Genomic DNA, 12,040 nt, shown 5'->3' with positions numbered 1-12,040 from the left:
TTAGCTAAGAAACTTTACAAGAAAAAAGGTAAGCTTGCTTTGTTTTTACACAAAAGTTAACTTATATATTTTTCAGCCTCGTCCGGAGTCTAAGCCTGAATCTCAGATTCCACCACAGAGGCCTCAGAGGGATCAAAGAGTGCGAGAACAACGAATAAATATTCCTCCCCAGAGGGGACCTAGACCAAGTAAGAGCTCAGAAGGGTGACTTCTCTAGTTTGGGGGATTTTGAGGTGAGAGCTTGTATTTTGGGGGCAGTTGTTTGTGTACTTAAACAAAAAATATTGTAGAGTGGATAGAATTACCTGTATTTGGGATGAAGAGAAAACTATTGCATGGACCAGTCACTGCAAGATGTCGTCTTTCTGTGTTTCATTGCTGTTTTTGTTTCTTCTTAAGTCCGTGAGGCTGGTGAGCAAGGTGATGTTGAACCCCGAAGAATTGTGAGACACCCTGACAGTCACCAGCTCTTCATTGGCAACCTGCCTCATGAGGTGGACAAATCGGAGCTTAAAGATTTCTTTCAAAGTAGGTTATTGAGTTTTAAACACTAGATTCATCTAAGGCAGCACTGTCTAGTAGAAATAGAAGAGGAACCAAATGTATAATTTCAAGTTTTCTAGTAATCACATTTTAAACAGTAACTAAAGAATTTAACTTTAATAATTTATTTAACTCAGTGTGTCCTAAAACATTATCATTTCAACATGTAAAAATGTATAAGAGATATTTTACATTTTTTTATACCAAGTCTTTGAAATCCTGTGTATATTTTACACTTAATGGCACATCTTCTTCGGGACTACCACATTTCAAGTGCTCTGTAGCCATGTGTGACTAGTGGTTATTGTATTCGATAGTGCGTGCGTAATATTTAAAGGGAATGTTTTATTAAGTTATTTGAGAATTTGTTTCACTTGCAGATTATGGGAATGTGGTGGAGCTGCGCATTAACAGTGGTGGGAAATTACCCAACTTTGGTTTTGTTGTGTTTGATGATTCTGAGCCTGTTCAGAAGGTCCTTAGCAACAGGGTAAGCAGTTTTTCATCTTGATTTTTTTTTTTTAAATGAGTGTGTGTGTCTTGGTTCTCTGAATCTGTTCATCCTTATAACTGTGTTTTCTTATATGTAAAGTGTAATTTATTGCAACATGTTTTGATAAGAAATTCCATCATGTTTGTTATTATTAAAAGACCTGCTTGGGACTTTAGCGAAACAAAACTTCTGTCTGAATAACATAGTTTTTGAATCAGTGAGTGATGAGAATGAAATAACTAATAGTTACTAGTGCACTGAGATTTATACAAACTCCTTTCCGTGGTGGGGGCTTCTGGTGTAGAAGATGAAATACGATGTTCCTTTTAGCTAAGATAACTTAGAGAGTCAGTTTTACCTTGGGCAGTCCTGGTATATAACTGTTGTCTGAGATATAACTGTGAGGAGCTTCTCCTTTTGCTATGTAAGTTGTCTGGGTTTGGAGTCTCCCTGCCTGGAACAACTTTTATTAACAGTACTCTTACAAACATGAGTACTTTCTAATGATAGAGGGATTTGTAAAATCGGAATCTTACTACTGTGTGGTTCCTACAGAACTCTTCCCTTCCCTCACGTCTTTGATTAGCAAAAACACTTTCTGTAGTAGCAGTGGTAGCAGCAGCAGCAGCAGCAGCAGCAGTAGTAGTAGAAGAGAAGAACAAAGGTATAAATATTGTTAATTTACTGAGATGGGTGTTGGATTTTTAGAACCTCACTTTTTAAAAAAATTGAGGTGAAATTCACGTAACAAAATTAACCATTTTAAAGTGTACAGTTCATTGGCATCTAATACACTTTGTTGTGCAACCATCACCTATTAGTTATAAAACATTTCTCTCAAAAGAAAGCCCTTTACCCGTTAAGCTGTCCCTCCCTGTATCTTCTCTCCCCAGCCCCTGGCAACCACTAATCTGCTTTCAGTCTCTGCAAATTAAAACTACACATTTTACTGACCAGGTGATTAGACTAGAAATGTTGTAGATCATTATTTGCCAGAGGTTTTCCAGAACCTCTGATGTTCTCCAGAATGTTAGAGGATATTGCAAATTTTCATTGTTGTGGTCCTAACATCATGTGAGCCTTAATCTGCAGATGGGCAGTATCTTTCAAACTGTTTGACCACTATTTTTGTGAAGCATCTCCTGCAAAACATTGACAAATGAGGAGAGGAAAGTGGCTTATTTCACGAGGTCACAGAATACCAAACCCAGAGATGTCCAGTAGGCTTTGTGGAAAAACCCATCATGCAATAGGTCCAGTGGTCAAGCTTTTGGTGTAGCATTGAATTCATACTTCCTTTGAGGGTATGATAGTCCCAATGAGCCAAACGAGGGCAGACCTGATAACTGGCTTCCTGGTGAATTGTCCAAGATAAGGGGGTGTTTCATGCAATGCATGTGGGTGAGCCATGGCATCTTTATGCATGAGAATTGTTGGAGGTGAATTTCCTCCGAAAGGGACTGGGAATATGTCTGGTACCATTTTTCATTCAGATTGCTTCTACCCTTCTCATGACTTCTCAGAGATGTCTTCCGTAACTACCTTTTAAAACATACCCAGCCCCACCCTCTCTCCCCTTATCTTTCAGACTTCAGTAGGGTTTCACTTTTTCCATTGTATCTAGAACACTGCCTGGAACAGTGCTTCAGATTAATGTGTGTGAAGTGATTTATATAGTGTGTATATAAAAAATATATAATTATTTATGATATTTATGTTGTGTTAAATATTTATAAGTGTACTGATATAAATACATATTTAATCAGAATTTAAAATATATCTTAGAATTAGAGCTCAAAAGAGCCCTCTCCGCTTGGAAACTTTCAGATCACTCCCTTGTATTTTGGGAAGTTGACGTGTAGCTTGCCTTTCCTGCATCACGCTGTATTGGTAGGAGTGTCCCTACTCCCCACGGTAGTTTTTATCAGTTCAGAAGTAGCTTATTGTAAGACTGAGAACCATGGTGTTTGACATGCTGTGGTGTGGCGCAGTGGTTCAGAGCTTACACTTCCCAGTCAGGAAGCCTTGGTTTATGTTCCTTTTCCGTCACTCACTAGCCTTGTGAGCGTGGGGTAATAACCTCCTTGGCCCTTAGTTTGCTGGTCTTTAAAATAGGTATAATAATAACCCCCAGGGAGGTCATTGTGAAGGTTAAATGAGATGATAAATGTGTAGTATACAGAACACTTCTCTGTATAGTAAGTGCTGTTAGATATTTATTTAAAGAAAATATTTCAGTTAGAAAACCAGTGAGTGCCAGTGAGGGGAGCGTAAATCAAATTCATTGGAATCTTGAGTAACCCTTTGTTTTCTACTTTAGCTCTATCGGGTGAAAAGAAGGCCCAAGACTTAGTGTGGTTGTATCTCTTTTGCTTTCACTAAGATATCTTATCTTTATTATCTTCAGTATTTTCCAACATTCTACTAAGGCAAATAGCATTTTGTTAAAGTTATATTTAGATGAAATAATGATGTTTTTGAGATGTGTATGTACTTGGCATAAATATATGCAGCACAATCTTTCTACACTAGATGGTGATGGGGTTTTATTCTAAGACTTGAAATCCATGGAGAAGGTGGCTGTTGTTATTTATATTCTATGTAATTTCATGGGAAAATAAGATTTGCTTTAATAAGTACAAATGAGTTACTTATGCTGCTGTGCTATTTAAATTGACTTTTTTGAATTAGCCTCTCCATGTATTTGTTATTGGGGGAAATTATGTGTTCTCAGTTCAAAACAAAAGCCGAACTCTGAGAACGTAGCTGGTTTGTACGCTGCTGGTTCTTTGTAAGAGCTTTGTTTGATCTTGGATAGTCATCAGCCCATAAGCACTGTGTAAGTCTGCTCACCTTGATTCTTCCAGCCCATCATGTTCAGAGGTGAGGTCCGTCTGAACGTGGAAGAGAAGAAGACTCGAGCTGCCCGGGAAGGGGATCGTCGGGATAACCGCCTGCGGGGACCCGGAGGCCCTCGAGGTGGGCTGGGTGGTGGAATGAGAGGCCCTCCCCGTGGAGGCATGGTGCAGAAACCAGGATTTGGAGTGGGAAGGGCACTTGCTCCAAGGCAGTGAATTGCTCTTCACCGATCTTCGCACAGCAGGACAAACCCCAGCTCCTGCAGAATGGTGAATTTCTTCAGCCAGCCTTTGGTGTCTTGGAGTATGATCCCCTAGTCTGTTATAAACTGCTTATGTTTGTACAATTTTACTTTTTGTGGTGTGCTCCCTCCCCCTCCCTTCCCTCTCCTCACCTTTTAGTCCTTCACTTCCAATTTTGTGGAATGATATTTTAGAAAAAAACGGATTTTTAAAGAAGAAAAAAAGACTGAATTTCCTTGCTTTACTTGGCATTATACAGACTGGATTTTTCTTTTTAACAGCCATTTCCCCAAAGGAATGTGTCTTGCTTATTACTGACATTTGGTATGTTTCATTCATTGGAATATTTCTTACTTATTTTCTACGTGTTTCAAAAGCCTGTGAGAAAAACAGGATTTGATAAACATTTTGAAGTCAGGAAAAACCGAAATTGTTTCTTTGAAAGTCATGACTACCTTCTGGTGTGGAGAAATTGCCATTGGAAAAATTGACAATTTTGATTCTCAGTGGTATGGTTGAAAACTGAATAAAAGGTGTTACTAGAGTTTTTCTCGTCTGCTATGTGATCACAAAACAATTCTAAAACCTACTGTTTTTACCATCGAAATTTAAATTGCGAGATAGGTTTTAAATGTCTAGAATGCAACTGATATGCTTTTCTTGAACTGTTAGATTTTTTTGAAGTAGAGTTCTTTCATGTTTAATTTGTATTTGTAAAAAAACAAAAAAACAAAAAAAATCCCCAAATCTGAATAACACAAAACCAGAGCAAAAAACTGTTGTGCCTTCTATTTATCTTTGATTCCACTCTTGGCAATTGTTTAAAGAAAAACAATAAAAAACAAGTCTAGATTTGTTGTATCAGGTTCAGAGTATGTTGGAATTGTGGAGTTCCTCTTTCACCTGTGTGTCTTTTGTTCATGTGTTATGCCTTGCTCTGAAACTGAGTCTCAGACTGGAATGCCTGTGAGGACACATGCTTCTGTAGCAGTCCTTTGACCTACATAGTTCAGCATTTGTATTAACTTTTAGTTTCGCTGTCTGTTAAGAATCCTAATCATAGTCCAGAAGAAGGAATGCAACTTTAATCTTGGACTTTGCTTATGTGCTTTAATGTCTGCTAGTTTTTTGTTCTTTGAATCATAACCATTTGGTAAATTTTCTATTTTGTTATGGTTCTCTTACTGATGTAGGGTATGCAGTGGGGCGATTCTTGGAAATGGCCAATTTTTATTAAAATATTTCTGGGAGAAAATTTCATCTGGCAATATAGACTAATACTCGTTTTACATAGTATGTTTTTTGTTGAGTGCCGTGTGTGAGATGGGTGAAGGTTTTGATTACACATTTGTGAAGCAAGCCTTTGTGTGATAACTTGTCATTACTAGCTGATGGGCAACGAGATTGTCAAATTTAACTTATTTATTTTCTTCTTAACAGTGTTCATCTTTAGGACTGTTGTTCGAGGATAGTATATGAGTAGGAATAGGAATGTTTTACTGTTACTGGGAAACTCTAGGTTTGCTTACGGGTGTAGTCTTAAACTAAAATGAAGTTTGATGTTTCAGTTGGTCCTCAGTACTTCAAAGATTTGAAAATTGGCAACATCTCTTTCACATAAGACACTTACATAACTGAGTCACGTGGCTGTTTTTGAGTCAGTTTAAATAACTATTTGGTAGCCACTTCATTTGTCCCAGGCCAGTGATAATTGGAAGAAATTCAGCTTGTACTTTTGTAGCTTATATTAAGCAAGTAGTGGAAAGAAAAAAACTTAGCCTGAGTTATTTTTGAAAGCAGTTTAAGTTGCAGTAACTGTAAGGCCATAAATTATGGATAACCTAAAAGTCATTTTTCACAAGGGGATACTAAACCGTACATTTCAGAGTAGGAGTCCTTCCTACTCGGAGGTTGCAAGGGCACTAACTGGGTGCAGGTATTCTCAGCTTGGGGCTGTCATTATGTCCTGGAGGACGTTTGGAAATGTGGGAGATTTTTGAGGGGAGTTGAGGGGTTACATTTTTCATTCCTGTAAAAATGAAGCAACTCCATTGAGTGGGCAGATAGTCTCTCCTGCATGCATGGTGGGCAGAGCGGGGGACTAGGACAGCTGGAGTGGAGGCTCCTTCCTTGGAAATAGTCTCAGATAAATGAAGTAAACGAATCAGCAAGTGGAAATCTCTTTCAGGAATTATAGTAACATTTATTGCAAGTAATTAGTTATCTCACTCTTCTGTATTTGTACCAATTGTGTGGTTTTTAAAAAAAATTTGGAGAGGTAATAGGAATATGCTAGATGCTGTTTCTAACTTGTTGCAAGGAGTTACTGCATAATCTCAGAAAACAGAAGTTTGCCTCTGTAATTTCACGTCATCAGAATTGGGATGATTGTGGAGTTTTAAATAGCATTGGACTTTATAAATAGAATTTAGCATCGCTGTTAACACTATTAAGAGTCCAGATTTCATTGTTTACGTTACTGCTGATGGATTAAACATGATACCCTAGAGATACCTATATTCACACTAGTAGAAAGTGTAAATAAAATAGGTCAGGGAAAGATTTTCTATAGGCAGCATCAGCTCATCACATTCAACCTCTTCAGTTTTTAAAATACAATCTTCCATCTGTAGGAATGACCCAGTATGCAGATCTTTTCTACTGAGCTTAAAACCCTTGACCCATGAGTATTTTAGCTAGGTAAGATTAGTTTGGTTCAAGGAGTCTTAGTCTTTTAAGACTTGTTGAAAATAAATAGATCTTGGGCCTTATGTAAGTACTTTGTTTTGCTTTTATGGTGAAGTTGGGCTTTACTTTTGTATTCCTGTGTTCTCAACTTTTTGTGCTGTTGCTGGGGAGCCGTGAAATGGAAAATCCAAAAATAGTTATTTGGTTTTGGAAGAGTAGGTTACTACCACAGCATTAGTTGACTTGCACTTTAGTTTTAGGTTAAAGAGCTAATTAATTTTCACAGCTATCCTGTGGATTAGGTGCTATTCTTCCCAAAGTAATAGATGAAGAAGAAACGGCATCAGAGCAATTAAGTGGCTAGGCCTCCAGCTCACGCAGAGCCCAAGGCGCAGATTGGCCTCCAAAACCGGTACTTTCTGCCTAGAACCATAATGCCTACCTATTTATATTGGAATGTCATATTAGTGGAATAGGACATGACCATAATAAATTACTACAGTATAGAGCCCTGAGTCTGCAAAACATTCAGAACAAGGTTAGTATTACTGTTCTCCATTTCCTTTAGGGTAAACAAAATAAGTAAACATTGATTTTGCAAGGCTTTTTTTGATTTGCAGACTATTTGGTAACACAATAATAATGACTTGTTCTTAGATTATTTTCTTATCTGGTTTGATCATACATTTAGTACAATCTTGAAATCTGGATGTGGATGATAATATTTTTATTATAGCATAATCCAGGTGAGTTTATAGCAGTTGTGTTTTGTTCTTCTAACTGCCGTCCTCTGATACTTTTTCTTCATCCCTTTATTTGAAAACCCTGTAGAGTTTAATGATTTAGTGGAAAACTTGGCACTTTATACAAAGCAATTTGTTAGTATCTATATGGAAATAATCTTTCTATGAGGTTTAAATTAGACCATTGTTTATACTGAGTGGCTTATTTCTTTTAAGTAAATGGTTGCATTTGTCAAATCTACTGATCTAAAGATATCTTTTATATTAAAGTTTTATTTTTGTGCTACTTAAAAAGAATCTCTGTAGGAACTGCATACAAGTGAGGTGATTGTTGACCTTTTAGTTTAGCAATTGTGAACCTTGTGAAAGAAGCAAATGGGGTTCTAGCTAACTGCTCAATATAGCAAAAAATGGGCAGTGGATAATTAGAGGATGTCTTCCACAAATGTTTTAGAAATTTTAAAGGGTTTGTTAGAAACTTAGCACTGTCTTCTTTGGGATGAGGTTGTAGGTTAAGGTTGTTGATCAAGTAATGGCCATGTGGCACTAGATGATGAAATAAGGATTTCTGGTTTTAAGGTAGTAGTAACTTTGGGGATTTGTATTTGTTTACTGTGGTATTTAGGTTCTGGGGACCATAGATAGGCTTGTGAACTCTTACTGGACTATATTAAAGGAGAAATGGTGGCACACATGTGAGATAAAACTTTTATTTACATTCTTTTTAGTGGATATGAATCTAGCTCAGGATAATGCTGAAATTAGACTGCTTTGCTTATGCTTTCATGAAACAGTTTTTCATAATGGCCTGAATGAGTAAAAAGTTGATCAGAGGTGGCCTGAACCCCTTAACCAGTGCTGGTTTTGATTTTGCTTATGTATTGGCTTAGAATCAAGGTGGTTGGCTTTTTGATTTGACTTGGTTTGAAAACCTTGGACAGTCTCCCCTCTTCCAGTTTCCGTTGAACCTAGTAGCTTTTTTAAGTTCCCCGTGAGAGGAAAATAGTATTGGAAATAATTTCCACTGTTACTTCCATAAGCTGTGTGACCTTGCCAATTACAGAAATCCATACATGTTTAGTACTTTGAAATGTGGCCAGTGTCACAGATTTCTAAGGGACTTGCATCCACCCAATGTGTCTTAGCCTTTTTTTTTTTTTAAAAGATTTTATTTTTTCCCTTTTTCTCCCCAGTGACCCTCGGTATGTAGTTGTATATTTTTAGTTGTGGTCCTTCTAGTTGTGGCATGTGGGACGCCGCCTCAGCATGGCTTAATGAGCAGTGCCATGTCTGGGCCCAGGATCCAAACCCGCGAAACCCTGGGCCGCTGAAGTGGAGCGCGTGAACTTAACCACTCGGCCATGGGGCTGACCCCTGTCTTAGCTTTTTAAAAAAATAAATTAAGGGGATGTTTACCAAAAATTCACTAGTGAATTCAACAAGTATTTTTCAGAAACTTCCTTATAGGAAGTTTGCCTATATTTTTGATAGTAACTAGAGGGACGCTTATCTTGTGACAGTCCCTAATAGAGGGACTGTTAATTTGGATATAAACAGTTTAACTATTGCTGTAATTAACCACTTTTGTTACTGATACTGTCCCCAAGCTTTGATGTCACCTGTTCCACTTTGGATTTGGTTTAAATCCTTGAATGTTTTTAAGAAGAGTGTATATACACTAATTTGACCATTTTAAATGAAGATTTTATACTGAGAAGCTGGCATAAGGAAGTAGGGGAGAAGAAAAGGACTTCTTTTCTTTAAAGATTCAGTGCACACTTAAGTAGATTATTTAGAACACATCATGTTAAAAATAAATTGATACAGGTAGATGTTAGATTTTGAAGAAGTGTGGAATGGAGGTAGAACTTAGCTGATGGGATAAGAATTATTTGTGATTTTTATGGGGGAAAAAATCATAATTTTAAGTGAGAAACACCAGAATATTTCCGTACAGTTTTTCTTCCTGTTCTGATTATTACCAAGAGACAGGAGAGGCTTCTAGAATTCTTTGAATCATAGAATGTTAGTGCTGAAAAGGACTAAGGTGATTTGTACAACCCCTTCATTTTTCAAAGAATAAATGGCTCAGAGAATTGGTTATTAGTACAGAGTCCCAAATTGGCTCATAGAAGTAACATGGAGCACCTTCACGTCTGTCCTAGGTTCACTGTAGGAAGCCAGAGCTGTTACAGGTCAGGATGTAGGGAGAAAAGGGAAGGAGCCACATTTTATATGCTTACCCAGTTACTTCTATGGCTCAGTTTTCATACCCCGGTTTTCTCTATTTTGTTAGAACTGACTTAGTGCCCAGTTCTACCAGGGCCTTTTGTCTAAGGACATTAACTTGTGCTCCCCTCAGGGATGGGTTTACTACTAGCTGTCAGAAAGCTATTGGGTATCCTAATGTGTTAATAGCTGAAACTCAGCTGTAATTTTCTCCTAAATCCTTCAGCGTTTTGCATTCTGTACATTGTGGTGCTTTTCCCACCTTGTGTTGTTATAACTGTAAGCTCCTAAGGGGCAGCGATTTGGTCTTAGGCATGTATCCTGTTCGTTGCCTGGCAGCGCCATGTATGTATCAGGGCCGTAATCTTCCTTTCCAGTGATTTCTCCCGTTCTTCCTGGATGTGATGCTCCAGCCATGCTGAACTACTTACTTATGATGGTTCCTCTAATAAGCCAGGCATTGCTGATTCCGTGGTTTCAAGTGCCTTCTCTTCCTGAAGATAGCCTTGGATCTGCATCCCCCCCCCCGCCCAATCTCTGCCATCAGAGTCATTGTTTTCAAGACCCAGTTCAAGAGCTATTTTTTTTTCTCTAAGAGAGAAAAGATTTGCAACAGGAGTGGGAAACTTCTTTTTTGGGGTTGATCTGGCCAGAATTTGAAGTGAACAAATTCATTCTTATCTAACTTCCCTCGTTGTCCCTCTTCTTTGAGATTCTGTCCCAACCTTCATTTTTTAAAATCTGTGTTCCTAGAGCACTTTATACCTTTCTCCTAGCTCATAACTTAACCCTTCAACCTAGAATTAGAAGGGCCTGTATCGATTTTACTACCTTACTAGACCATAAGCTCCCTGAGGGCAAGGACTGGGGAATTAATCCCTGTATTCTGCCAGAAGATACAGTGACTTATATGGAATTGAATAACTTAATATGTTTCTGTTTTCATTCTCACAAAGGAGGCATGCCTAGAGATAAGACCTAATTCAATAAATTTTAGGCACTATGACATTTCATAGTGGAGGGGATTGTTTGGAAATTTTGAGGGGTGGGCAGAGGAGGGAGGAAGTCACTGGTCATTTTGAGGTACTAACATCCCTAGTCTGGGGAATAAGCCCTTCCTTTCTCATTGTGCCCAGTATGTCTCAGGCACTTTGTTTCTATGCAGAAGAATTTCGTGTGCCAATTTTTGTTTTGCACAACTCCATTTCAGTTCGTGTCTTCATCCATGCCGCAAGTCTAAGCCATCTGCTTCCCTTTTCCTTCCTCCCGCATCAGTCTCCAGCTAAGTCCTGTCAGTTCTACCTCAGCAGTCTCTCATAGCTCTGTCCTCCTCACCCACAGAATTTCAGTGGCCTCTCTGCTTCCTTTACCTCTTTTTACCCTCAGCCTACTTTTTACACAATATTAGACTCATCTTACTGAAACATAGCTCTGACCATGTATTCCACATGTGTGTTCTATCTCCCCTACTAGACTGTAAGCTCCTTGGGGGCAGGATCTGTGTCTGAGTCATCTTTGTATCTCCCGTAGCACCTATCAATAAATATTTCTTGAATGAACAACATAAAGCCTTGTGTTAAGTGAAATGTTGTTTTCCAGATTATATGTAGGTTTCTTTCTGTGCTAATTGCAAGACTTCGAAAGTTCTCTCACATAAAAAGTTGGTTCAATAGTAACAACTATGAGTTAACCACAGAGAAAATTTCAGAAAACTTTAATTTTTTTTCCATTGGAATCAGCATGGATATGTGTATATGGATGGTTCAATAAATATATTTTTATATACATGTATCACAGAAATTTTACATTCCATCTTCAAACCGCAGAAATAGATTTTTTTTACAAGCCAAAAAATAACTGCCATAACTTTTATGATTTCATGCAAAAAAGAGGGAAGAGTAAGGGGCGAATGGGAATTGGTTGTTCAAGGTTAAGAGTCCAATAAGAAGTAAAAATGTTACATTAAGGAAGCGATTGCTTGACACGCTGCTTAAGGTGGTAGCCAGACAAATCCTTAACTGCAGCATTAAGGCCATACCAAGTTTATACATATATACAAAGGAATTTCCATATAAAAGACATACTGTCATGTTTTCTCCTGGAAAAGGATGAGGAGTTTTGTGAGTAATTCTGACCCAATTTTCCAGGCCAATTAATTGTTTAAGATGTCCCCAGGCTACTTAGAAATCTCTTCTGCTTTGGCTAGCTGTCGGTTACTGCTGTGTGGGCTTGTGACTTCTGTA

At 38.0% G+C, this 12,040-nt stretch overlaps 1 protein-coding gene across 3 annotated transcripts in view; it reads left to right on the top strand.

Moving 5' to 3' along the window:
- G3BP1 (G3BP stress granule assembly factor 1) overlaps nt 1-4,989 on the top strand; it is a 33,243-nt gene extending 28,254 nt beyond the window's left edge. For all 3 annotated transcript variants that reach the window (XM_044777776.2, XM_014846913.3, XM_014846912.3), the window contains exons 9-12: nt 77-188; nt 400-528; nt 924-1,033; nt 3,904-4,989. In XM_044777776.2, coding sequence (XP_044633711.1) covers nt 77-188; nt 400-528; nt 924-1,033; nt 3,904-4,110 — 558 coding nt within the window. In that variant the 3' untranslated portion in view covers nt 4,111-4,989. The remainder of the gene's footprint in view (nt 1-76; nt 189-399; nt 529-923; nt 1,034-3,903) is intronic.
- Nucleotides 4,990-12,040: the final 7,051 nt, after the last annotated feature.

This window comes from Equus asinus, chromosome 9, assembly GCF_041296235.1.
Source record: "Equus asinus isolate D_3611 breed Donkey chromosome 9, EquAss-T2T_v2, whole genome shotgun sequence".
NCBI lineage: Eukaryota > Metazoa > Chordata > Mammalia > Perissodactyla > Equidae > Equus > Equus asinus.
Note: the sequence above shows the minus strand (reverse complement) of the source record. Positions and strands in the feature narration are given on the sequence as shown.